This window comes from Synchiropus splendidus, chromosome 11, assembly GCF_027744825.2.
Source record: "Synchiropus splendidus isolate RoL2022-P1 chromosome 11, RoL_Sspl_1.0, whole genome shotgun sequence".
In the NCBI taxonomy this organism is placed as follows: domain Eukaryota; kingdom Metazoa; phylum Chordata; class Actinopteri; order Syngnathiformes; family Callionymidae; genus Synchiropus; species Synchiropus splendidus.
Window position 1 is genome coordinate 15,974,824 of NC_071344.1, and position 27,571 is coordinate 16,002,394.

Sequence of the window (27,571 nt, forward strand, 5' to 3'; positions counted from 1 at the left end):
TGTAGAACCGCCTGTGGTGGTGCGGAGAATAAGACCTTTATTAATGGTACTCCTGTCTTTCTTCTCTCTAATCAGAGCAGAAAACCCCGGCACACACACACACACACACTCACTCACTCACCACGTCATGGCTTGATAAGGAGGAGTTCTTTCACCACACAAACACAGTCCTCTTTGTTTTCACTCAAAAACCTCCATGTACAGTACTTAATACACACAAGGGTGCTGTATTTGATCAAGCAGCAGAATTAAATGACAACCCACAGGGTGCAACCCACTTAAAGAGCAGTTTTTGTCACCAAAAAGTCGCCTCTATTTTCGGTCAGGTCACCTGCTGTACAGCGCCCAAGTGAAAATTGAATTAGACTAGTAGAGCTTATCTCCATCTTCACTTCATGTGTTAGAGCTGTGGCCGTCCTCTGGCTACACACATCTCTGACCACTAGTTCAACTGTCAACAAAGACATGGGTGCTGATCACAGGGATGAGCAGGAAGCTGATTTCAGATGGTGAGCAAGGTTCCCTAAGGGCAGTGGTGAGGGGAAGTGAGCAAGAACTTTAGCCACAGCAGCAGTCTCCTGGAAGTGTTCAGTCATTGGTGACGAGCCAAAACCTGCTGCAAAACATTAGACTGCGACTGTCTGAAGGTGTCTGACATTTAATTACAGCTTCCTGCTGCTTAAATACAGGCTTCATTTGCACTTTTAGATGAAACTTTAAATAAAGTCTCATCATGGCACGGTTGGATTTCACTACCGGTGCAACCAGAAAAACTCCCCACAGGACAGAGAGGAAGGTGTTACCCCACAAATAACAAGTTACCTGGATAAAACTCTTTGATCAATTTGCCAGTCAGCTCTATTGGCTCATTCTTTTAACCGCGGGAAGGAAATCTAGGTTTATGAAGCACAGGAAACACAAAACTCAAAACAAATGTGAACCAAAAGCAACAATTTACATTTTTACCCATTCACGGGTCAAAATAGGGGTCGCACACACCCTCTTGAGCACATCATTTTTCAGCTACACCATTATTACAAATTAAATACCTATGATGTAATGAATGATAAACAGGCTAAAACAGCTTTAGATGACTCACTTATTGGTGTGTTTTAGTTGCCAGAGAAATCAGCAAAAATATATATCAGCCTCTCGGTAAATAAAAAAAATCTGAAGAAGCGATTAACCTTGGCCATTTTATTTCAGATTTCACAAAAATAGTGTGCCGTAAACAACTTATCAGTTTAAAATAAATATTTGGTCCGCTTCATTCACCAAGAGGACAATGAACTGATAAATACTTTGGGGGGCAAGGTTAGAGCAGATCATTAGTAATGTATCAGAACCTTATTTAAACAATATATACATATATGCTTGGGGAATTAAATTAAAATAATAATGAAACCTGCGTGTTCAATATTAAATTGTTTGCACCACTATTATTTTTAGTCATTGTACACGAGAATTTATTGCATAGTTCTTTTAATTTCATGTGAAGGTTTGTTGAATCCATCAAGAGCATAAATACTATTTTTCTGAGGCGATTATAATTATGTTTTAAACGATTAACAAATGTGGATATGAGACATCACATGGAGAAAATTCAGAGAATGAATGATGAATTAATTTAACGTCTGTTTTGTTCATAAGAAAAAGCAACTCCCCATTAATGGTTTTCTAGCACAACCCTGATACAGCTTTATACCAGGTAGATTTTTTTTCGATGTGACTTTATAATTATTCATTCATTCATTTAGTGATCATCGAAAAAGTGTATTAGAAACACTCGTGTAAATTCATGACTGAATATTGGTGAAATCCATACGTCTATCGTCATGAAACAGTCGTCAATGGAAGCAACCCGTGAGAAATGACGAGCAGAATAACGGTCGTGCTCGGCCTTACCCAGGTACTTGATGGTGAATCCCCGCGGTGGGTTGAGGGACCTGCGCATCCATCCCTCCCGCAGCACCTCCAAGTGGTCCTCCTTGCCCTGGATCAGCAGCACATGCTCGTCTATCCATCCCAGGAAAAACGTCTCGGACACGGCCTCTGTGATCCGAGGATTCCAGGCGTGTTGCTGGGTATTTTCCGCTTTGAAATCGGCGAAAATCTCGTAGCCGGTGTGGTGCCTCGGCAGCTCGTCGCTCTCCGACACACCGGTCGCCCCCACCGCCTCTCCGGCCCCGACCCGTGACAGCACTATAGCCAGGGAGTGAGGGGCGATCTGCAGGAAAGACTCCATCGTCGTGTCGTCCTTTTAAATGGCAGCTAAACACGGCGTTCTCATCGCACTACCATGTTAGCTCGCTGGGTGTGTAGCTAGTAGCTACCGTGTAGCCGCAAAGGCATTCCTGCACCTTGAGCTCCGTCCTCCGATAAAACCGAGAATTTCACCCTAAAGCCGGGCCCCTTCTCGCACACGCCTCGTGTCGAATGCAGTGCACCGCAACCGAGAGATGACATTCGTGATTTCCGTCGCTAAACGTCCGGTAGATGTGGCTACCTGGATGCTAACGTGTTATTGGGTTCACCCAGGCAACAGATGCGGCGAGCCCCCCGCTCCTCGGAGCCGGGCGGCATCCAGTCATACGAGGCGGTACTTCACCGGGTGATACGGCGGTGTGCGAATCCTTCTGAAACGTGGCGACGGAAGTCCGGAGGCTGGCTCGCAGCGCGGCCGAAGCGAGAGCTCCTCTCGGCTGCAGGTCTGCCTCATCCAGGTGCGGCGATGGTCGGGCAGGCATCGAGCCCGAAGTGCGTCAAGTTCGTGTCAGCCGGAGTCGTTTCCGGTTTAGTCTACAAAAATAATACCCACTCAGCGGAAATTGTATTAGACATTTTTTTTCGCCTTTTATTTCAATAAGGGTTTGATTTTGTTCATTGCGGCCGTAAAACGCACACCTAAAACTGGATTACATACACCTATCTTTATAAATGTATAAAAATCCAATCTTCAAACTAATTTATTGTTGTGAATTATATTACATTTTAAGGCATTTTTGAAATTAATCAAAGAGCTGCTTAGAGAGTAGTAGTTTCATTTTGTTTTTATTTTAGTTTGCCACATATCTGTGGCTTACCTCTCTCCACTGCAGTATTTTTGGGTTCCATCTTAAGTCAATTGAACATAATGTCATCTGATTTCAATTCTTAAAACTAGAAAAGTATGATGAGCACAGACAGACAAACAGACAAACCATCGAAAACATAACTTCCTTGCTGGAGGTCATGATGATTGTACTCTATGAAAAAAATTGGAACTCTCAATACTAAGTATTTATTTAGTGCTCTCTAAGTATTTACTTAGTGCTCTTACTGTTCTCTTTGCAACACTAATACACGATGAAATATGATTAAAATACTGGTTGTACCTTCGAGTTAAAAACCTGTGTTAGCTAGTGTGTAACGCCTGGACAGTGTTTTTGCAGAGTTTTACTTCCTGTTTTCAGTTGTCCTGTTCATGTTGTTGTGTCGTCACTGCCATGATTGTTGGTTTTCCTCTTTATATGTTGCTAAAGAAAAGAATGCTCATACCTCAAAACATGTCATCCAGAGACTTTTCGTCAGAACTAGCCAAACTACTCTGTCACCCTGACGTTGTGTCAGTTAATGCTTTATTTCAGTGAAAACACATTAAATACAGTACAAGCTTTTGCTCAGCTCTTTAAAGATTGTTCAGCATATGCTTGCACTTGTTGTTACTGCCAAAATAATGACACAGGAGAAGTGGTGATGCAGTAGCATTTAATTTACTGGTGTGTTACAGATCCAGCTTCTGTCGCACACATCCAGCGCCTCATCAGGGTGAACTGCAAGGGCCCTTGTAATCCATTTTCACAAGATTTTTCTTGCCCGCTTCACTGTGGGATAAAGCAAAAGTGACCAAATAAGTTTATTGTTGTTTGAAGAGAAATCATTTGTGTGGGTCACATGCCTGTTGCACAGAACACACTCTGTGTCATATGTCTTTCCATCAGTGCCGCAGACTGGATTGTACTCTCTGGTGCAAAATCCTTTTGCGTACTCCTTGCAGGGCTGAGTGGAGGTGAAGACAGGTGTGACTGAGGGACTGTCATATTTCATGGACTCATGAGTGTTGAGGAATCGTTTCACAATAAGATGAGACGTTTCTCTGCGGAGAGCGTTGACTCAACACGGTGTCCTAATTTGGATTAATTTGTTAATCAGATCATCTCTTGTTTGAGTACTAGCTTTCCCCACTGATGTCCAGGATCCAAGTCCCTGTCATGAAACATAGTCTTCCCAATCTGTCACAATGCCGTCACGTTGAGTCAACATTCCTAGTGTTTGTGATGCATGCGGACGCGATCCTATTAGTGATGATGATGATGATGATGAAGCATGATAATGCAGTGGATATGTTAGGGTGAGGTTAGCGACAGGCACTAACAAACTGGCCCTTTATGACGAAGTGAGTTTGTGGGTTTCTTTCCTGAGGTTTGCTCTTGTTATTCTGAGACTAATGATGGTGTCAGAAGTAGACTGCTCTGAAGAGTGGAGGATCTTCAGGAACACTTAATTTCCAGTGCGATGGTAACGCTGATGCAGTTTTGAGGGGTCCAGTGTGACGATGCTAAGACGGTGTTGTGTGACTGAGCTCGATCCTCTCAGTGATAACACTGAAATAGTAAAAACTTTGTGCCGTTGGTCCAAATGAGTTCAAGATCTGTGCATTGTTTAAAAGTGTGTTTTAAAATCAACATTTTACAACGGATGCCCATTTGACATCAAATTCATTCCAGAAGTCCAAGGCCTTTAGATATTTTGGATAGGCACGTTTAAGTTTCATGTGTTATTTGTAATGAAACCTTCACATCAGGTTGAACAACGTACAATTTCCCCTCATCATTTCCCGTCCCTCGACCAGGAAGAGCAGTGAGAAGTGATGTCTTACCTCATCCTCAGCGCAGAGAATGGTTTTCACTGTGGGAGGGAAACAAAAAACAGTTTGTGAAGCAGTTTTAACCTATGAATGAATTGGTCCGAACATTATCATCACCCCTATTAAACAGGTCATGTTTCAACAAGACACGTTGTGTATGATGGGTGTTAAAATTCATAATCCTCCCGAGATACCTGAAAAAGACCAAAGTCGGAAAATGATGGCTGTTGAATTGCTAGTTGTTGCCTTTGCCATTTGATAAGTTGTCTGCACATTTATAATGAAAACACACTGAAGGGAAACAAATTCTATTTATGACTTGTGATGAAACATGAGACGGCACAAATGCCGAAACTATTGTGTTCGAAACACACCCACACACACACAACACAGGCCTGATGAACAAAGTCGTCACCTGTTTACCTGACTGAAGAATGCAAACCAGTTTTACGTCTTCTTCAGTAAACTGGCCTTCTTCTGTGTTACCAGGCTGTCACTAACAATGTATCCATCATAATAATTGACCCTCAAATGGTAATAAATACAAGTGTATGTGTTAAAGAACTCACCAGAGAGCAGCACAACACAGCAGAGCAGCACGGTGAGCTTCATGGCGACTGTTGTGGTCATGTGTTGAGCCAGAGACAGGTGTGTCCTTCTCACACTTTGTTTTGCTCTTAAATAGAGAAGTTGAAGAGGCGGTGTCTGATTGGTCGTGAGACAACAGGACCGGTGACTCCCAGGACCGGAAACTGACTGCATTCTGGAAAGCACAGTGAGAGAAGTGTCTGTGGGAACACAAATATTTGAGACAGCCTTCAGAAACAATAATCGCATGGCAGCTATTGAAGTACACTGAATGAAGAAGCAGTGGCATCTTTCCCATATTAATATTTGGTCGCCACCAACCTGTAGAGAAATATAGGGTGAATAAACAATACTGTATTCTCACTGATGGGAACCTGAAGGCTCTTAAAAAGCAAGGTGGTGCTGTTTTTACTTTCACTGTAATGTTATCTTAAACCTGCACCTGAATCTTCCTGTGAATTATTAAACTACTTTTTTTTTTTTATCTTTCTTGCTCGCTTACAACCGGAGAAAACAAAGTGTTCCGTCAATTAACTGATCATCATATGTTAAGAGATTGAATGTTTCAAATATATAGAAAACCTTTATTGTTGACTATAGAAAGAACTGAATAATAATAATAAAATGGAATAGATTAATGAATATGTGGGGAATTATGTGTAAATGAAACTTGAGAAAACTTGGTAAAAACATGGAGTACATATCTGTGTGCACTATAATGTAGGAAATATATATTTTCACATTACATTTAATGGGCAGGATAGTTAGGAGGATGAGGAGGAGGAATAGACTGAGGAAGAGGTATGCATCAGTGGTGTTGCTTGAGAAATTTCCATATATTTTCTTTGAGTCTGTACTGTTTTATTATTAGAATTAGTATACTGTATAGATCTGGTGTTCAGGAGACAATGTCAGAGAGGCTAGATTGAGATGGTTTGGACATGTACAGAGGAGAGAGAGCCAGTACACTGGTAGGAAGATGTTGAGGTTGGAACTGCCAGGCACAAGTTGGAGAGGAAGGCCAAAGAGGAGATTGATGGAGGTGGTGAAGGAGGACATGAGGTCTGTAGGTTTGAGAGAACAGGAAGCAGAGGACAGGGTGAGATGGAGTATGGTGATCCGCTGTGGCCACCCCTGAAGGGAGAAGCCGAAAGGAAAACAAGAAGAAGAAGTAGTATACTGTATAGATCTGGCCACAGTGTGACCGTGGGTCATATGCCACCCTTTTGCAGTCAGACCAAAACGATACAACTGATAAGTAGTAATTTCCCTAACGATTTTTTTGTCCCGTTTCTTTTTGATTTGTTAATAGTTCAACAGCAAATATAACATATATCTTCTTGTTTTAAGAAATGTTCTAATTTTCTTCTTCTCATTTGCCTTTTTGTGTGTATTTAATGTACCACAGGGCACACACACCATTCAAACACATGCACACCTAGGGGAAATTGTAGCGTGTCCAATTAACCTGGTAAGCGTATATTTAGGCTGGGAAACCCCACTCGCAACCACTTGGGAATCAACCCTGCAACCCAACCAAATGCGAATAAGCTATTTCATGAACATGTAATGTAATGTACAAATGGCTAACCTTAAGCAGGACTCTAAACCAAACTTAACGCAACAATAATGACCCAGTTATTTTGAGGCCCTCAACCTTACCACTCTTCTCCCCTACAGTGATTTAGATGTCAGTGTACATATAGATGTTTGTAAATTCAGGGAGAGAACAGTGGCCGGATTTAAAGGATAGGAATTCTTTAATCTCATTCACTTCCGTCCACTGTTTCACATGTTTAGCGAACAAAGAACCCGATTTTGTTCGATACGTATTTTCAACGCTTGGATTTAATTTCGTTTTTCCCGTAAATGCGTGTTTCTAAAAGCTGCGGTTTTGATTGTTGTGTGTAAAAAAAAAAGAACAGTAGGTGGCGCTAAAAGACTTCTTGATGATACGCTGAACTGCAGCGGGTCATGGAGCATCTTGTGAGCCTGGACACACATTTGCTTCAATTGTTTTAATTGTTAATTATTTTAAAACAAAGGTAGACATTTGTAATGAACTAAGAACGTGTCCCCCCCTCGAAAACGCCAGTGAAGTTATAACTGCAACAAAGATGAATCGTCACTAGGGGGCGCCTGAAGACTCGCTAAAGCGAGTAAGTGAGGCGGAAACTGGGAGGGTGTGACTCTGGTACCATTTTTGCTGAAAGGTCAACTGTCTGTTTGGCACCGAACCATCTCATCAGAGTCCTGACTCATCAGTGCACGCTCGCCCTTTTCAGTCAATGTAACACAATTGAGACTTCAATCGATATCACTGACTTGCAACTGTGAGCTTCTTTGTTTTACTTTTGTTGTCCGCACTATGGTGAAGGCTGGGCTGTTTACCCTGAACGTCCTCAAGTTCTCCTCATGTTCCAGCTCCAACACGCACGTGTCATCATTGTCAAATCACACACAGCTATGTGCATGTGTGATAACAGACCAGTTCAACCACTGATCAACAGTGTCAACATTCGATCAACAAACTCAACATAATGTGCACCTCGGTATGCATCCAGGTTTGAGCTGGAAAAACCTGCTGCCATTCATAACGTTTTCTAATTGGCGAATTTGTCAAGTTGATCACTCTGTGTCTTAATATAATACTAAAAAGGATGTGAGATTTCTAAGGGTGCAGGAAGCTTGCAGGTCCATAGCTTGTGAGTTAAATCACCATGATTCATTTTGGAAGTCGGCATATTTAGCTGGCTTGAGTAAATGAGGCCAACAGAATAATATGTTGCATTCCTGTTGAGTGTTAAAACAGCCCATGCCTGACACTTCTGACATCTAGAGACGTAGTGGCATATTATCAAAATAGCCAGTGCAAAATAGTGAGGCTGATCATTTTGCTAGGTGTTTCAGCTCATCACTCTTTGTTCACACTATCAGGAGACTTAAACTACTCATCTTAATTACAATTTTCTTTTACCCTATTGCTAAACAACAGTCATACATTTGTGTTATTACGTTTCTTTTGGGCACATTTGAGTGACTCAACTTAAGTTGCACGCCACAATTTTGGCCAGTAACATCAAATATCTATTTTTATAATCATGAAAAATACCTGCAATAAAATGAGGATGGTGTAATGTTTACTCTGTGGTCATGTCAGTCAGTGTGAAATAACATTTAAGAACGTGTGAAATGATATAGTCGCTTCTTAGTATTTGTGGCAGGACCAGCAAAACTTGAACAAAAACTGTGATTCATAATCCAGACAATAAGGTAGTGTTATCAGCAACTCAAGCGAAGCAGCTTCCCCAACAGTGCTAGTCCTATAACCAATCTTCTAACATTCATTTAAATTGGAACAGTGTGACAGTGTTTTACTTTACGAGCCGTATTGCAGAACTGAATCCAAGGCAGAGCCTCCAACAACTATGAATCTTCATCTTCATGATCAGAGGATCATGGCAAATTGCAATTTGAATGAAGTTCAACACTTGAATTAACTCAAGAATAGGCTTCGTGTGTTGATCAACGGGAAGGCGTTGTATTTAAATGTTCTCAACAAAGAAAAATAATTGTTTTTGGGGGGGAAAGGTGACCGATATAAACCCAAGATGTGGCATGAAAGGGTCTACTTTAAAGCGCAAATGCTTCACAAAGACATGAATGTGACTCGGAGTTTACAAGATCACTGTTGACGCTTATCGGTTCCGAAGAAAATATGTACGTTTAACGCGTCAGCTCCAGCGTTCCATACATTCAGACTTTGTCGGTGAAGGTGTGGCGTCTTTTGTGGATGAGTAATCGCCGTATTGCTGCGTTCAAGCGCATGATGACTCCAGTGTACAGTATTTCCGACAGCACTTGAAGGGAGCACAGAGAACCGAACCACAGCTAATCGCCTCCCACGGAAACCAGCTGAGAGAAAGGGTAGAGAAGACAAGATGGCGGATTGAGTGGGTAGCGCTGTGGACAGACGGTTGCGACCCTCGAAAGTTAGTCGAAAACGCTTTCAAGGAAGAGGACGATTGAGAGGCATCGGAGTAGTATTCGGTTAAGAGACAATTGCCTCAGTTCGGAGGAGGTCGGGACGGGCTTTTCGACAACGTTAGCTTCATGCTAACGTTAGCTTTTATTCGCTTCGCCTAGCTGCTGTATTCTGGGCAGTCGTCGAAGGCCGTGGGCTCTTTTTTTCAGATTTAGTTTTGGATGTACTTTTATAACACGACGTTTCGAGAAGGCCTTATCAGTCGCTGATGGTAGTCGGTGGGAAAACCAATCGGACAAGTCAATATCGTTTTCCCCAACTTGCGTGTTACGCTCCTTAATTCCTTAACGATTTCCTTCCCGATCCAACACGGACTCGTTCTGTATGTTTTGCTGGCATTTGGCGTAGATTGCCACTCAGAATTTTCCTAAAGTGAATTGTGGGAATTGGATATTATGGCGAGCAGCAGTGGTTCTAAAACCGAGTTTATCGTCGGTGGAAAATACAAGCTGGTCCGAAAAATTGGATCGGGATCCTTTGGCGACATATATTTGGCCATCAACATCACAAATGGAGAGGTGAGTAACTTGACGTCGGTTCAATGTCGGGAAGTTGGTTTATTGTTGAACATTTTGTCGGCTGACTCACCCTGTAGGCACATTGCAGCACGGCTTTGTAAGTTTCTCGTGTTAAAATGTTTCGTCATTTCTGAGTTGCTATGTGCAAAAACCAAGCCAGATTTGATTCATGTAAATCGTAACTAGCGTCTTGTTTGTCATTTTCAGGAGGTAGCAGTAAAATTGGAGTCACAGAAAGCCAGACATCCACAGTTGTTATACGAAAGCAAGCTCTATAAAATCCTACAAGGCGGTGTTGGGATCCCTCACATAAGGTAACTCGACCCTTTGTTTTGTCATTGCTGTATACTGTGGTGTCCGATGATGTCAATAAAAATGTTAAAATCACTTATGTAAAGCTGCCTGTAGGTATTAGGCCTGCTAATCTGCCTAACATCGCTGCCGTTTCATGTCAACGGCGACATTTCCGCTGACACCACACGCGTTACCACTCGGGTTATTTTGTTGGTGATTTTACGGTTGGGCCAATGTGTTTTGCGTGTACAGTAACGGTTATGTTTGTGGAAAGTAGCCTGTGCGGTTGGAAATGGCCGCTCCTCTTTTGTTGTGTTAGCTCCCAACATGTCCTCCTCTGCTCGCTTAGAAAATGGCGGCGGAGAAAACAACAATCCAAGCCCAGAGCCCGTGCTCTGTCCTGGCGAGGTGAAAACCCCCCTAAAAATGCCACGAATAACACTGTATTGTCGTGTAATTTTAGCTATGTCCGACATCCACAGTGTTAGTTAGTCGGGGCTAACTAACATTGCGTGCCAGTAAACGCCATACTCTGATATATATTAGAATCAAACAACAAATCAACAAGTCACCAGGTGCGTTGCTGTGGTATGGAACTTAATGGATGGACCGTCAGTGTTGACAAATATGCATTATAGTTATCTAGTGCTGCTCTACCAGTATGCTTAACAAGGAAAATTAGTGCAGGTGTACAAAACTAAAACAATAGATGCAGACCAGAGGTATCATTACAACTTCAAGTAAAAAGTACTGTGAGCATGTGTTGGATTTCCGGAAAGTAACATGAGCCCTTCCGACAAAGAACCCAATGAAAGAGGATTTTAATTCCAATCCATCAAATGTGTTCACATGTGGTTTTGCACCCATTGTGTCAGATCATTTGCGAATTTCAAATACACTTCTAAATGTCAAATCTGAGAAAAAACATTGTTCTTAGGCTGCCCAAGTAGCCAATCTCAAGTGTGGAACACTCCATATGTGTGCAATGTATGTACCTTTATTTCACCAAAGCATTGGTTCTTCATTCCAATAAAGGATTTTTTTCTGTGCTTTTTGAAGCATTTGTGTAATAAGGGGCAAGTGCCTTGTATTATTCTGTATAATCATAGCTACTACTTGCAATGCGTAATCACACTGTCTTTGTTTAGAGCCATGTTAACTACAAAATAATTTCAGTTATGTTTCATAGAAAGAAGTGGGTGGACAATATTAGCTTTGGCCTTGTGTTCATGGTCCACCCTGTTCTATATCTGGCCAACACACACACACACACACATGCATGCAACCATATACAGTTAGCTGTACAGCTGGCACATGGCTGACTGCAGACAATGACTGCAGGGCTCTGTGACTGAGTTGAAACCTGAACTCTGCACGCCCACATCATCTCTACAAACGAGACTTTCATTGTTAAGTAACTGAACTTGCTGTAGATGCACAAGAGTTGACGGTTGCTTCACTTGAGTGTGCTCTTCATGGCCAGTATCACATGCTTGTTTAGCCACAAACTATGATAGTGTGTTGCAATTCACTTTTTCTGAAACAATTAAGTAATCTTTAATGGATTATTAGTTTAAAGAGGGCATTATGGATGTATTTGTGTCTTTTACTGTGTTTACTTGTGAATATTAAAAAGTAATTTAAACACTGAGGCAGCGCTGTTCAATGTATGGGGAGTGGAGAATGTTCTTTAAGTTGTCATTTTGGTTTTATTTTCTCCGCTAAAGCTAGTTTAAGCCTGTCCTACCTGCTGGTCCAGCTTACCTTCCCCCACACACATTACTACCTGGCTTACCTTTGTACAGTCACTTCTTGTTATAGTTTCTGTCTTTGCAACGCTTGCGCAACACTGTTGTTCCTGTATGGAATGCTGAACCCTGTTAATTTTATTAAGCGTTAACACTATGCTTGTATAAGTGGCATAATGCCCCCCTTTTAAAGACTGTGTTAGCCGATACCCCATTCAAACTGACACCAGAATGCAGGTCAAATCCACGTCAGGGGTCGGTGTGCATACATGAGCAACCCGTCTGACCAGAAATGGAGTAGGATCAGTGGGGCTAACAAACCTGAGTAAAATAAAAAGTAATTAATCATGTTCAAACAGAGAAATTAGAAACAAAGCATGTACCACTGTTCAGCCTTCATGAATTCACCTTAATATCAGTCGTTTGCAATTATCAACAGTTTCTTCAGTCTTCCAGGTGTCAAACATTGATTTCCAATCCTATATCAGTTTATTTTTTAAAGACTCTCCTTCCTTATCTGGATATTGGGTTTACCTCAGTGGTGATCAAATTGACGTCTGATAAATTGCTTAATCAGGTGCCCGAGGTTAATAGATTTTCTTTGGAATGGAGTGTCTGCAATGTATCATGAAATCAATCACGCATTCCTATTTGCTTTTCTTATTTAAAAGACCTCTATTTACATGTGCTGTTGTAAAGAGGGTTTTGTTTGCATGCTGTATGGAGCTGCCCTGTCAAGCTTTATCACGTTAATGAGAGTACATTGAGACCAGTGTTCAATTCCAAAACATTTAAGTGTTGTAGACATACAACATAACCAAGGAGGTCAGGACTTGTGCTTTTAGGCACAGCTTTATTATGATTATTATGTTTGCATTCAACCACTGGACTCCTTGTTATGTTGAAATATTTAGGAAAGTTGAACAAATTGACAAAATGTAAGCTATTTCACCTTATATGGTCAGATAAATTGGAATGCGACTGTAGTGAAAGAACTTTGGACAAAATGCTGTAGTATTTTATCACTCACCACTCGCTGACCTCTGACCAGCCATATCACAACCAGTTGTGATCAGAGCAAGGGAAACACTCTCTGGTGCACCACTTGTAGTCTGATGTTAATTTAAAAGCTCCAGAAATGGGCATGATATGAGATATTTGACACTTTATCAGCTTCAGTTGTCAAAATATTTAATGACCTGGTTGTCTCATCTTTTTTTCCACCAGGTGGTATGGCCAGGAGAAAGACTACAATGTCCTAGTCATGGACCTGCTGGGACCCAGTTTGGAAGACCTGTTCAACTTCTGCTCCCGCCGTTTTACCATGAAAACGGTCCTTATGTTGGCAGATCAGGTAATAACACAATCCTTTGTCCATTCTGATAAAAGTTCATATCTATATTGATAATATATGACCCTGGGTTTAGTGAAAACCATGGGTTTTTAAATATGCAACAAGATAAAGGTAGTCGGATGTCTGCCTCTGTGAGTGGCTTTGTCAGTCGTCAGCTGTCAGTTGATGGCAAGTAGGAAATGACCTTGTTTTTTTTTGGTCTTCGCTGTACATTGAAGGGCAAGTGCAAAACTGACCTTTGCCACTGCCATTGCTTTATGTGCGGTACAAGTGGAGGAAATACATATGATTGATTTAGACACTCAATATAGGTATAGCAATGTACCTTTCAGTCCTATCCACGATTGTAGAGAGGGTATTTGAAGTGGTGGAAGTCACTGACTATAAAATACTTTTGAAGAAGGAACAAAATTATAGATTGAAAGACTAGATTGGTCTGTGACAATACTGCTGTTTACCGTCTCAAGAGTGAGATGTGGGGTGTCTCACTTGTATTGTGGTGATATCAGTGCTTTCTCCCTTGAGGTCATTTAAAACAATCAGTTTTGATACTGTGTTGCTCATGACGCCGTAGAGTTGTTAAAACCGATGTGGCTGGCCTCGTGGTTAATTCTTGTAAGTGGTTGACCCCATTGCTCCTTACTTCTCTTGACTGATCGATCACTAAACTGAATGGTGGATAACATTTTTGATATTCTACCCAGTTCTTGCCACAAGTTACTTCACTTTCAATGCTGAAGTTGTGCTCTTATTCTGAAGGTGGCAAGAGTCGTACTTTAATGCACTATATTTTGCTTTTAGGTGAGGTGAAAGTGATGACTGGATAAGTGATTTGTTTATGGTGTTTTTTCTTTCCGAATTATTATCATGTAACTTCATAAACGTTACTTTTTTGTCATCAAACTGGCTGAAATCTGTCCTTAGCTTTCACGATCCCAATTCCTTACCTAAATGATGACAGTCACAGAAGTTTAGTGCATATTTGACTTCATTGTTAGTCACACTGTAATTTTGGAATAAAACATCTTTTTTGAAGATCTCCTGTGAGAAGCACACCTGCCCAATGATTGAGCAAAATAGCATTTTTAAATGAATCACATGCAATGAAATTTCTGTCAGATCTAACTCCTGTCGTGTGTCCACAACATTTATTTTGACAGTTAGACATAAGGTGCAGCTCATATGATACATAAATCGATTGTTTCCATTACATTTCCTATCAGAGAATTTTTCATCAATTCAAAATGTTTTTTTGCTGAACATCAACTTCAGTGTTTGACTAGTCTGGCTTTTAACTTAACATATCAAAAAACCAATGTATAATTTGACCACTGCCTTCTTCCTATTTAATTTTTTTTTCTTGTAATTTCTTAATCTGTTGAATTTGTGATACTATTAAAGTTGTTTGACACTGCGCTGCTTAAAATGGCTTTAATCATGAATACTTTATGTGCTCCTGCCAGTAGGCAGGCCTGTGCAGAAGTGATGGGAATCCTGCAGTGTACCATATCAAGGTCTAACTTCTGCTTTTGTCTTCCTGCAGATGATCAGCAGAATTGAATATGTACACACAAAGAACTTCATCCACAGAGATATCAAACCAGACAACTTTCTCATGGGCATCGGCCGTCACTGTAACAAGGTATGTCATTCACCTGTTTGGAATAAACTACACTTTACTCCTGGGATTCATTCAGCCTCTACCTTTCAATGCAGACTGATGTTGAACTGGGCCAGATTTGCCCCTTGTTTTATCATCCGTGGTTTATGAAAGAGAATCAGAACATTGCAGAAGTGTGCTGTTATTTAAATGATTAAGTTCTAATCTTTTTTTTTACGTGTTCTCAGTAGGAAGAATGTTGTTGAGGAACAACGGTAGAGTGATATTTCCGCCAGGCACAGTGCTATTTATAATCTTTTTCCTGAAAACATTAAATCTACAGAATTTCAAATGAACGTTGCACTCAGTTATATAAAATCAACATTACAGTGTGGATATTGCCTATGAGGGAGAACCAGTTGAATGGGAGAGGAGGCTCATTCAGTACTGTCACTGAAGTCAATGTATCTATGTCAATCTATGTACTTTTTTTCCCCCACTGTTGGTAATCGAATTTGTTAATTAGATAATGTAATGTTTGGCGAATGTTTCCATTTTACACCAGTTCAGACTTGCAGTGAATATGTAATTCACTATCGTCACCCATGCTTTGTGTCCACTTCCTGCTTGAATAGTCTTTCCCAGCATCTACAATGGTGTTTTCCATGTTTGACCAGATTTTATGACGCCCATGCAAAAAAAAGACTAATTTCAGATGTTTTGTTTGGGCCTCAAATATGTTTGTATGTTCCAGTTTCCTGATTTTCAAAGTGGTATCTACTGTTTGTGCCTTGCAGACAGGCAACATTTGGCAAAGTTGATGCATGGGATGAATATTTGACCAACTTCCAAAGAATGTGCACTTTGCTGCATTGTGTAATTGAACAACACAACATTGGTTCTTTCCCACACATGCTTGGTCTGACAGATTGTCAATCTAAAAAAATCTATATATTTAGGTTTTCCAGTGAAATTGATGGCTTGATGATGCCCTCATGCTACGTTACAAGGATATGCACGCAGGTCTGTGGTCAGCTGACTGTTTGCTGATTTGCCTAGGTACCGCTTGACGAAAGACCTTGGGCTGTGTATAGCATTTTGATCAGATGGCTATTGTATTAGTGGTACTTTTTGTTTTTACGTTTGCTTTACAAGGCCACAAGGAGTTGTCCTGGGGTCCAGTGAGACAAGTATTTTCACTCTTGTTTTGTTGAAGTTGTGGTTTTAATAATGTCATCTCAGGTGAAAACCCAAAGGTTGAAATCAGGTTGATGTATTAGTGGTATACATGTAGCATACATCTTGAATGTATGCCACAAAACAACAATCCCTCTAGATCACTGTCTTATCAACAAAAACGGCTCAACATGCATTGTTGTTAAAAATGGTAACTAGTTAAACCCACCCTTTATTCATTGGCTACAATAATGTTGATTCACATGGATGATGAATTCTTTTTACAAGGTGATTTTCTCTTGCCTTATAAACTAGTCATGTGTTGTCAACATTAATTTAACCTTTCCCATTGTGAAAAAAATGAGTCACATTTTAACTCATTCTTTTTTCCACTTTTTTCTCTCTGATAAGTAACTGCTCAATGCGAGTCCATATAGTCCACTTTTCTCCTTTGTCTCTTTGACTAAGATGTGCAACATTTTTCATTTTCATAATGTCACCTGATCATTTGTTGTGTTTGCAGCAAGAAATGCCTCATGTGACCAATGTCAATTTGTCATGGTCATATAATGGTATACGGACCAAGTAGCATACTCTGCTCTGCCTTGCCTGTTGACATCACTGTAGCAAGACGGTGGATATGTGAACTGTGGCTTTGCCCAGTTGCTCAAATTCTGTCACATTTACAGTATTTGATCATGGCACTTGGGTGCTACTTTGCACACTCTGCCGTGGGTCTTGAAAGAAAGCAATGCAGGATAAGAAAATCATGACACACTTTGCCTGTGTGGACATGCTGCCCGCGTTAATCTCAGAGGGAACCCAACTATTAAGTTTGATGTTGCTGCGTCGTGGCAGCATGAGCATGAGGCTGGTCACTTTTGAGGTATTTGATAAAAGCTGCCTGTAATGACTGGATGGCCATGCCTGGTGATGTTTGCACCTCACTCGAGCCAATGTTGGGGTTCAATGTAATTTTGACCATTTTGTGCATTTCTTATCTCTGCACCTCTTTATTTTTGTTGTCTTGACACTTGCTCTGGACACAAACGTGTGCAGCATGTTTGTCATGCAGACTTCTTACAGATTTCACAGCATTTAATCTCTCTAACATCAAGTTCACCTCTTCATCATGTCTGAGGACATTACTTCAGCAGAAAAAGTGTTTCTCGCCACTTTTGGAGACTAACACTTTAGTGCGTGTGTACATTTTAGATTTACAACAAACGTACATTTAAAATAAATATTATCTTGATGTAATCCTGAATCGTTCCGGGCCTGATCTCCTTACTGACAACATCAAGGCATGCACAACAAGAGTTAAGTTCAGCTGAGACAGCAAGACTTAAGTCTTCTAAGCACCTGTTGTGCTCCATTGGGTTTATAGTCCAGTGTGTGCAGTAGGAATTTGGAGCTACAAATGGTGGGTTCTGTCATGTCTGGAAATGTGATGGCCACAAAAGATGGTGTTGTGCATCTAAATTAAACATGTTCATTTTCATTGTTCTTGTCAGTCATACACTTAATTTGTGTGGAACGTAATGCTGCTGTAAGACTGGTGTTAGTTCTTTCATACCTTTTCGAAGTTGGTAATTCAAGGTTTTGCTAATTGTTTATTGAGACATTGACATAAGTTCCAGACTCTCTGTAAGGGGTCCATTACTGTGTTCATTGTTAGCAGACTTAGTATATGCATTCTTGGAATAGTGTCTTCATCATCTTTCACCCCTCCCCCACCCTGGTCTTTTCTTAGCAATGGTGTTGCCTGTCTGCACTGGCCTTTATTGTCACTGTCAGACATGTTAGGTTTCAACACCTCCACATTTGGCATTGTCTTGAAAAGGGTTGATCTGTCAATGGTTGCTCTGTCAGAAGAAAAGTCTCATGATTTCTTCTCGACCGATGACCAGATTGAAATTTTGTACCGTCTTTGCATGTGTTGGTCCAGCCCTCGGCTGCACAGGAGGTGCCTCTCCTCACTGTACACAGCTGCTAGTTGAACCAAAACAGCCTCAAAGATATGGGTGCAACCCAAATTTCCTGTTGTACTCATGCAATGAATGAAGCTGGACGGAGGCTGTATGACTTTTGACCCCTGCCCCTCTACTGTCTGCTCTAGTGTTTAGACTCGTCAGTGGGGAAGAGGAAAAGAAGCTTGGCTGTTAGCTCTTCTCAGGACCCATCTTTCTCAGGATTAAACCAGGTGTGACCTTTACCGCTACACCAGCTGCCTCACAAACAGCAGTTGACGCTTTGCAATCATTTCTAACTACACTGGCTTCAAGTGAACAGGATCACCTGCACCCATCTTCCACTCATAACTCCCCATCCACCAGCATCCATGCAAGGATGGCAAAAGTAGCCTCTGTAGTCTGAGTAGATTGGTGTAACATGCTTTTTATGTTCCCTTAAACTTGGCTGGACGTCACTTGTTTGTAACAGGGGTTCTTATTGTCGCCTCATTTAAGGTCATTAAAGGTTAATAAACATTCTTAGTTGACTCTCTTGAAGCGAAGTGAATTGTCCTCGGTTAACACCCATTGAAAGGTTAGTGAATGTAGCCCATATGAGCTCGAAATAACAAGCATCGTTCATGTAATCATGAAGTGTATTCCACTGCAAATGTATAGCTGATGGTTCAGTCTATGAAGATTTGGTGTGATGACAGATGCATTAGCTAATTGCATGGCTTTTTAATAGCATCTGCAAGTGACAAACAATATTTGGCAGAAATTACTGAAGGTTAGAAAGTAGAGAGCAGCCATATTAAGCTTAAGGACATCTGCTGGAGCCCCCATTGTTTTACTTGCAAAGACTCTAGTCACATAATGGCTTTCATTAAATCCATGCTCAGCTGAAAGCGACATGCTAGAAAGTCATGTGATCACGATGATTTGATAATAGTAGGGGGTAAACAAGTAGTTGCACTAATGCAATGGGAGCTTTATAAGGCTGTGTGGTGTAGCTTTCAGTGATTTATCCGTTCATATGGTCTGGTATCAAACCAGCCAGCATACAAAGTGTTTGCTCTACTAGAAGACAAAGAAATCTTCTGTTTATTTGAAGCAAGAATAATGTCAGAATATTTGAACCCTTTAATGTAATGCAACCAGCCACATCTAGCTTTTACAATGGTATTACATAGCACTGCAACTTTGGTGAACCGTGATCTTGTATCATGGAGAGTTGCTGGCCACGCGCTCTGTTAGAATAGTCATACACTGCTTGTGGCTTCTGTTGCTTTGTGTACTCAAAAAATGAACATTTTCTGCTGTGGTGCATGAGTAGCATTTTGTGCAGATTGAATCAATTGACTCTGCATATATATGCACATATCTAAGAGCTTCCTTTGCAGATGGTCAAATGTTCGCAGTTAGTCCAGAGACAGGAATACATTTGTGAAGCAGCTGAACCGCTGTGACAAGTGAGGACATGGCAGATATAGTAAAAGGGTGGAGTCTTGTTGCACGTGACCAAGGAGGGTTTGTGGATGTTCCGGTTTATACAGGGCACACCAGCAAGTGCGTTGTTAGAAATCTTTATTGTTGTATGGTTCCACCAAGATTTTTCCCTTGAATTCCCTTTTGGACTTTTATGACTGTGCTCAATTGCCTTGGTGATATCACCTGCAAATTTTGGTTTTTGGTTTCAAAACATCCTTTATCTGATTAAATTAAAAAATTATATTTCACCCTTGCAGTGAAGTATGTCAGTGCCATGATGAAATGGATTTGACAACTGTGTATTCGTTGAAGTATGATTTGACATGGAAAGGTGCTTGATGGTAGCGAGTTCAGTATATGTTCTTCACATTATGGTTGCACTGGTTGCTCATCAGCTCTACTGTGTTTGAAAGTGTGTATTCAAAAGCACTCTGGGGTAGGTTTGTCTTGCCAGTCTGTTATATCCTGCAATGAAGTCTAGAGTTCCGAAAGGAAATATTGAACAGAATCAATGGAGCAGTTTGTTTTCTTGGCTCTTATTGTAGGACCTCTTGGGAGTCAATGCATTGCGATGACGATGTTGAACCGCCGCATGTCTTTATTTCCTCATATGTCTGTACATAAAAACAATCAAGGAAAAAGATGGAATGTAGCTGTGCACAACTGGAAGTTGGTTAGACTTGTCGATATCATGCGCTGATGCCTCATTTAAAACAAAATGTGTCTGCCATATGTAAATAAGGCAATTTATAAGTGTTAACACACATTTTAATATTTGCACATAATTAATGTTTTCCAGCCTGACCTGCAATGTATCTGTTATCATTTTATTCTCTGTGTTTTGCATGTTCTTTTGTGTGCGCTTTTCTTGTCCTCTTGTTGTTTTTCTCTGGGACTGAATTCAACCTGTGTTCTCTATCTGCCATCAGTTGTTCCTTATTGATTTCGGGTTGGCAAAGAAGTACCGAGACAACCGAACACGACAGCACATCCCCTACAGAGAAGACAAGAACCTGACTGGTACAGCACGCTATGCCTCCATTAATGCACATCTTGGCATAGAACAGAGGTATGACATGACATCTTTCAAAATGTCTAGAGATGCTTCTCTTGCACTCAGACAACTTGAACTTACTGAACTCTAAACCCTTGTGTCTAGTCGCCGTGATGACATGGAGTCACTAGGCTACGTGCTGATGTACTTCAACAGAACCAGTCTACCATGGCAAGGACTAAAGGTACACGACGATAGCTTGAGATGAAAATAATTTTTAATTGCATGAATATCCGATTCCTTTATTTCCCTTGCCTACTTCACTGTGATGTCTGTTATGGTGAAAGAATTGTTCTACCAGAGCCCTGGTTGAGGCTCAACTCTTTCGAATTTTGTTAGGCGTAGTAGTTTGACACCCAATTATTTATTTATTTTTTTATTTTTTTATGATGAGTTGATCATTTCAGTCTTAGAACATAGGGTTTGTCAAATCATCAAATGGAAACAAGAATAAAGCATGAATTGTTTTGGCGTATTCAGCAGTAGGTCTACTGAACCAGTCACTGATTTGATGCCTAACTGTTTCAGGCTGCCACAAAAAAGCAAAAGTATGAGAAAATCTCAGAGAAGAAAATGTCCACCCCAGTCGAGATCCTCTGTAAGGTGAGAGTAATTATCATTGTAGATGGCCAGCACATTGTGTTTTTACTGTACTTGTTTCTGATTGAACTGTCGGTTTTCCTCTCCTAGGGTTTTCCAGCAGAGTTTGCCATGTACCTGAACTATTGCCGTGGCTTGCGCTTTGAGGAGGCTCCAGACTACATGTACCTGCGTCAGCTGTTCCGCATCCTCTTCCGGTAACTAATTTAGAGGCTGCATCTACATATGCTTAAGTGTTCTGTTCTATTTATCCAAACCCTTGAACAAAGCTATAGGTTAGAACAGTTGAGTGAACTCAAGTGTCAAGTGTCCATAATGACTTGCTTTTGTTGGTTGGAGATATTTTGACAAAAACAAAACACCTAACAGATGTAAGTCATTCTCTTAATTCAAACTCTTATGTGCACTTCGTGGCTTTGCGTTGTTTTTTGACGTTATTTTATTTTTAATTGTAAAAATAAGAAACCAAACTGAAACATTTTATATTTCTTGCATTGATGTATGATAATCCTAGATTCCTCCTTTTCCTTCCTCCAGACCTTTCATTGTGATTTTTTTTTCTGTTGCAGGACTCTGAACCACCAGTATGACTACACATTCGACTGGACCATGCTGAAACAGAAAGCTGCCCAGCAGGGAGCCTCTTCCGGGGGGCAGGGCCAGCAGGCACAAACCCCCACAGGCAAGCAATCTGACAAACCCAAGCCTAACATGAAAGGTTAGTAGCAAACAGCCAAGCGACGTTTTTTTCCACAGACACCAATTGCTCATTTACCTACTCAGCATCATAGGGTTATTGTTTTATTCCCTGAGACACACCAGAGTCCAGTTAGATAGCCAGAAACATTGGAATGATTGCCAAATTGTCACCGCTGAATATCAGGTTAGGGAGTCACCTTTTCAAAAGAACAGAAAATCCCAAAAAATAGTAGTTTTTTTTTACAATTGGTCTGTCTTGCAGAAGCAAAGACGTCCTTGGGGAATTTGACTACTAACTTTGCTGCCATGCTCTTCTGTTCCTTTGTTGGGGCTGGACGATGGGCTTTCTCCACTGTGACAGCGTGTTAACCCACTCACTCTGCTGACACACTTCTTACCTTTCTGCAGTCTCTCTCCATGAAACCTCCCTCTTCAAACTAGACGATGATAAAATAGATTTTCTATTTCTCATTAACACTTCATCCCTTGTGTTGTTTTTGTGCTGTGACATTAATGAACCACATCTGTCCAGACTGCAAACAGGTGTGACTCATTAGCGGTTGCAATGAAAAACGGGTCCTGGAGGACGTGGAGACACATGTCGACCATCCGTTACCATGGTCGCTTCCTGGATTGGCAAACATGTTCTTCCAGCAGTGTCATTTCAAAGAGAACAGTAGGAGGGTGCTAGCAAGGTTGTGACACTGTTCCTGTCTGAAAGCTGCTGTTCTGTTCAAACTGTTAATTTTAATGAGCTTGTTGAGCTATGACACTGATGAGACAAATAAAACCTGACAAGTTTCAAATGTATCCTGTCAGTAATCTTGCCTCAATTGCAGTTTAGATTTCCTATGTTAGTCAATACAGTTAAAGATTTGTGTGTCTAACGCGCTCATCTCAAACAGCCGTTTAGCCCTGCAGTCTGCAGCTTGATGAGCAGCCGGTCATGAAGATTACTGGTTTCACTGTTCCCTTTCTCACACGACTGTACAGTTCACCGTCACATTTGCGTATTTGTGGTTGAGCTCTCTGCGAAAATGAACAGACTTGTTGAAGGAATCTATTATGCAACCAGTGTTTGTCTCTCGGGGAAAATATCATTGTGTGTTTAATTGGGTGTATTTGTGCCGCTGCTGCGACCGGGCCTAAAGCACACACAGTCAGCACTTGAGCTGCTTCATGTCCGGGTAACATGGGTGGGGCACTATTTTGCTCTCTGAGTTTGTGCGTTTTGTCTACTACTTGGATCCACTAGTGACAGCAGATTCAGCAAAACATTAAAAATTAACAAAAGGTTTAGTTAATCTGGTCGACTCTTGCTCAACCAAGCTGTTTTAAAACTTTGTGCGAACGTACATATGTTGTTAGAGACAGGCTTCTGCAGGTCGTCCCATTATTTGGTAATGTTTACGTCCAAATGTAGTTGACTGCATTTTACTTGCGGCTTCTTCATTGTGTTAAGTGTTGCCCTCATCATAACTCAATCCTAAGCTCTGTGTTTCTAAAAATGACACTGGTGTCCAGTGAAGGTTAGTGCTGGTGACGTTAGGTGAGGTGGAAGCTCCTGGAGTTCACTGGAGTCCTGCAAATACTGGTCTACTTGAAATGGGACCAGAGGAACTAGCTTTTAATGAAAGTATCGGCTAGGTAAATAAGTAAACTGCCCCCGGTTGCATTTTATTTATTCTTGATCAATCACCAGGAAAAATGCCGGAAGAATCTGATATGAAACAAATTCATCTGAGAAAGCAGTTGGATCCACAGGCTCAAGAAGATGTGGATGAACTGAACAGTGAAGCCATATAAGAGGGTGGCGCAGAAGAAGGGCACGTGTTGCCGAGTTCACACATACACACACGACCCAAAGAGGACTGCAACAGTGGAAAAAGTCATCTGATGTGTTCAAGCCAGAACACGGCGCTTCAGTGGAAGTTGACTCTTGAGTCAAGTTGTCCAGACCTCTAACTTCGTGCTCAGTAAATGTGTTTACATGCTTCAAGTAAAATCTTGAGGAAGACCAAAAACATACTTCTGGTGCCGTTACATTGTGGGGGGATTTCCAGACCTCGTTTCTGCATACGAGTCACCACCTGAGGCTTCGACAACATGATTGTTTCCATGTGACTTACATCAGTGTTGTGTACGACATGTGAATTGTGGTGCAGCCACACTTTGATCATGTCCCCATTGAAAAGTGAATTGGTTTTATTGATGACCCAACACTGTGCTGCTGGAGTTGGTGATCCTTAAAATACACAAAACAAACAGTCTTATCTGTTTGTTTTGTGAACACATGACGCATCACCACACAAGTGAACATCTTTCCTTTCCCTGCGAATAGTGTTGATCAAACAGAATCAATGGGTGACCTGCTGCGGCGTCCATGTGTCTGGCCTTTGACTCTTACAGTTACTTAAGGACAAGTCAGCACACCGCACATGTAACTGGATGACTGCTTCGGGGCCAAGTTAAATAACAGAATTTGAGCCTCGAGAGTAAAAGGCTTTCCGAAGTGATCTGATAAGACTGCAGCCTCGGCGTGAAACAGGCGTTTGTCGTAAATGACGTGTATGCGAGACACACCCTGTTTTTCCAGTATGGTGACTTGTACAACAACGTCTCGGGAATGCATCAGGAACTTCCCCAATGCTGATGGCTCACATTTTTCCTGAAGACCACTCCAAGTATTGGAGCATAATTTTGAACCGAAATAGCTGTATTTCCATTATTCACTTGCTCAGTGATAATTCATATTCAAATGAATGTATTTCTGCCATCCGATATCAAGCAGATTTAGTTGCTCACATTCTTACCTTTCTACCCATCTCATTTAAAACCTGTTTGATTCAAACTAATTTAAAGTATTTGTGCTTTTTGGAAAAGGCCAAACGACCACAGCCTGTGTAAATAAGAACTTAATATTTCGTATAATGATCAGTACAGATTACTTTAAATCCAGATTCATCGATGCTTCCATAACTTGCCAACGCTGTCGCTACATTGCTCAGACCCTGAAGATGAACCGTTAGGATTCATGGTTTGCTCTCTCGTTCGTCGGCATCATTCCGTCCTTTGCTTTGGTGACATCACTTTCTATGAGTGTTGCAGCATAAGTTATTAGTTTTGTTGGAATATTTCACTTGAATATTTCTGCGTGCTCATGTGACCGCACCAGCAGTCACACCTTTTTGTAGGTGAGGTCATCACAGATGACCCAATGCCCGACATTTGGGTCACGATATAAGCTGTGTGTTTGTCACTGGCTTCGCAGGGGAAAAACATTAGAGTCTCCTGACTTGTCCGTCTGCTTTTCCAGTGTTCTAGCATTAACCTGTGAGTGACATTCGTGTCAGTCCTGAGCGTCACCTCCTCATGCGGAGTATCCAAGTCTTCCTGACCAAACACCAGGCTCAACTCCAGAACTTCCTGGTTTCATCATTGGTTGTCTCTAGGCAGGGTTAAGAATGAGGCCCATGGCTTGGAGGTGCTTTGCGGACATAAGCGCTGCTACTGCAGCAGTGATCACACTTGTGTTCAACCTGCTGTCTGATCCTCAGTGTGAGGACACAGAACGAAAGGCAGTGTCTCGTGATCCTCCACGCCACTGAGAGCCTCACAACGTGCCGCCTAACCAGATGAGCCTGAACACCGTGGTGTTGCTAGGAGATGATCAAACCCGCCTGCGTTTCCTTGTCACCTCAGTCCACGTGTTGCTCGGCGGGACGCCACTCCACGTCTCCTCCTTTTCCATCCGCTCTCACTAACACCCAGCCGCCTCACCCCCTCCAACATGACGGTAACCAGTGTGCGTTTGTGTCTCCAGGTTTCTGAGTGGACCCACAGCAGAGGTGTAGAGGTGTTGGTGACCAGGACCAACAAGTCTCTCTTCCTGGACAAGCGACAAACAGAAAGTCTGTGTCTCTCCTTCCATAATAACTATCTATGTAATGGAAATGTATAGACGCACACACGCATTTGTCTGCTGTGTTCTCTATATATTCATATGTGTATATAATAAATCTCTCCACTCCGAAAGAAAAGAAGAATGACAAACCAGGTTTTTGGATGTGGAGGCTATAGCCCCCTGCCCCGACCCTCGCACACTCACTCGCCCGCCCGTCTCGCCCTCGTCTGTCCTCTTTTCAGTGTTGACTTTTTTGTAAGGTTTCTTTGGAAACTGAAGTTGAGCTAGTCAGCTGGCCCTCTGTTCTCGCCCTCCCAGTGGAAACATCTCAAGCTCCCTCCCCCCCGTCCTCACCACGTCCGTCACTCCCCCTCCACCTTTTACCGCGCAAATGTTAAAATCATGTAAACCTGAAAACTCTTCTCCCTCTTTTTTTTTTCCTGAGAAATTGAATGATGCAACCATGGATGTTATTTACTAAAAAAAAAAATCAAACGGAGTTTTCTTTTCTTTTTTTTTTTCCTCTGGTGATTAGGAGTTTGGCTGTTGGTCATGTAAGCAGCTGATGGCAACAGTCGATGGTAGAATGATGCTCTGGCTCTCTCCCTCTCTCTTTAGAGCTCTGAATTGTTATTATTATTAAATCTGTTGTAAAACCTATGGTCTTCTCCAAAAATACCAATAAAAACATTACATAACTTGGACGTCCACCAAGATTTTTTTGTTGCTCACTTTAATGCCGATGTCTGACAGGAGTGATGAGCCGTGGAGTGGGCACTTGCCTCCTTGTGGGTCCCTTTCGTCACGGTTTAAATTCGTATTCAAGTGAATCTACAGGACTCTGTGTCTAAAGTTTGGCTGGGCCACTTGCAATGACTTGCCACACCATATTGGAGCCCTGAGCCTCAAGGTTTTTACGGATTTACAGGCTGTATTTCCTGTTTGTGGCCTGGGTTTTTCTCAAACTCAGTCACTCTAGGCCAGAGGTGGGCAATTAAATTTCCCAAGGGGCTGGGTTATGTATTGTGACCGTTGAGAAGGGCCGTCAAACACAAAGAGAGGAGGACAAGAGAAAATAGAAAATAAAAATCATGTGTGATTATGAATCTACACTGTAAAAATGCATAGAAACTGTTGGTTTGTTGTGTTTTATTTAATTTAAACCACATTTCATTTAAAGATTGTCAATGTGGCTCATACATTTCAAAATTTACTTAGGGGACAAGAAATGCTCCTAAAATAGCCACGAGAGAAGATTTAGAAAAAATAATTAAACAAGAAGGTTATGTTTCAGTTACATCATAATAAACAAAAAACAATCCATAAGACAAAATGTCAGAGACAACAACAATGTCAGTTTTATAGTTTTGCTCTGACTCCAGGAGGGCCACATAAATACAGTCAAAGGGCCGCATTTGGCCCCCGGGCCGCACTTTGCCCAGGTCTGCTCTAGGCTAAGCTGCAGACAAAAGTGATGTGTTTATCAGTTTGTTACAAGTAACGCAGTAAATCAAAACTATCTTCATCTTCTACCGTCCATTCCCTTATTGAGGTCACAGGTTGCTGCTCCTTGGGGCGAGAGGCTGTCCAGCCGAGCGCAGGGCCCAGAGACACACAATCATTCACTCGACCTACTGACAAG

General features: G+C 41.5%; 3 protein-coding genes across 8 annotated transcripts in view; 1 reads left to right on the forward strand and 2 right to left on the reverse strand.

The window, feature by feature from the left end:
* The window catches only part of LOC128767079 (storkhead-box protein 2-like), a 30,253-nt gene extending 27,506 nt beyond the window's left edge, over positions 1-2,747 (reverse strand). The window contains exon 1 of the mRNA XM_053878784.1: positions 1,906-2,747. Within this exon, the coding sequence (XP_053734759.1) occupies positions 1,906-2,245 (340 nt within the window). The 5' untranslated portion in view covers positions 2,246-2,747. The remainder of the gene's footprint in view (positions 1-1,905) is intronic.
* A 983-nt stretch (positions 2,748-3,730) lies between these two features.
* Positions 3,731-9,009, reverse strand: LOC128767384 (serine protease inhibitor Kazal-type 1-like). 2 transcript variants are annotated; one of them, XM_053879402.1, is made up of 5 exons: positions 8,873-9,009; positions 5,476-5,669; positions 4,919-4,947; positions 3,938-4,038; positions 3,731-3,863 (listed from the first exon to the last, which is right to left on the reverse strand). In XM_053879402.1, exons 1-5 carry the CDS (start codon positions 8,938-8,940, stop codon positions 3,803-3,805), a joined length of 453 nt encoding a protein of 150 aa, XP_053735377.1. In that variant the 5' UTR covers positions 8,941-9,009; the 3' UTR covers positions 3,731-3,802. The 2 variants fall into 2 exon arrangements, with proteins under 2 accessions (XP_053735377.1, XP_053735378.1); XM_053879403.1 differs by having other exon boundaries at positions 5,476-5,694; positions 8,873-9,007.
* A 218-nt stretch (positions 9,010-9,227) lies between these two features.
* Positions 9,228-26,633, forward strand: csnk1a1 (casein kinase 1, alpha 1). 5 transcript variants are annotated; one of them, XM_053878943.1, is made up of 11 exons: positions 9,228-10,057; positions 10,265-10,371; positions 13,327-13,453; positions 14,997-15,095; positions 18,349-18,432; positions 20,602-20,741; positions 20,832-20,910; positions 21,255-21,329; positions 21,417-21,523; positions 21,896-22,008; positions 22,558-22,835. In XM_053878943.1, the coding sequence occupies exons 1-11, from the start codon at positions 9,935-9,937 to the stop codon at positions 22,572-22,574; spliced, it is 1,071 nt and encodes a 356-aa protein (XP_053734918.1). In that variant the 5' UTR covers positions 9,228-9,934; the 3' UTR covers positions 22,575-22,835. The 5 variants fall into 5 exon arrangements, with proteins under 5 accessions (XP_053734918.1, XP_053734916.1, XP_053734919.1 ...); XM_053878944.1 differs by lacking the exon at positions 22,558-22,835 and adding an exon at positions 25,849-26,633 and having other exon boundaries at positions 9,229-10,057; XM_053878940.1 differs by lacking the exon at positions 22,558-22,835 and adding an exon at positions 25,849-26,633 and having other exon boundaries at positions 9,230-10,057; positions 21,896-22,044.
* Positions 26,634-27,571: the final 938 nt, after the last annotated feature.

Bases quoted from the DNA above. Each gene is read 5' to 3' on its own strand.
- LOC128767384 (XM_053879402.1), bottom strand. From the start codon at position 8,940: ATGAAGATGAAGATTCATAGTTGTTGGAGGCTCTGCCTTGGATTCAGT. The intron at 5,670-8,872 runs GTAAAACACTGT...TGTGCTTTCCAG, and splicing joins TCTGCAATACGGCTCGTAAA to AATGCAGTCAGTTTCCGGTC. The intron at 4,948-5,475 runs GTGAGTTCTTTA...TCCCTCCCACAG, and splicing joins CTGTGTTGTGCTGCTCTCTG to TGAAAACCATTCTCTGCGCT.
- csnk1a1 (XM_053878940.1), top strand. From the start codon at position 9,935: ATGGCGAGCAGCAGTGGTTCTAAAACCGAGTTTATCGTCGGTGGAAAA. The intron at 13,454-14,996 runs GTAATAACACAA...GTCTTCCTGCAG, and splicing joins TCCTTATGTTGGCAGATCAG to ATGATCAGCAGAATTGAATA. The intron at 18,433-20,601 runs GTGTGACCTTTA...ATCTGCCATCAG, and splicing joins CTTTCTCAGGATTAAACCAG to TTGTTCCTTATTGATTTCGG.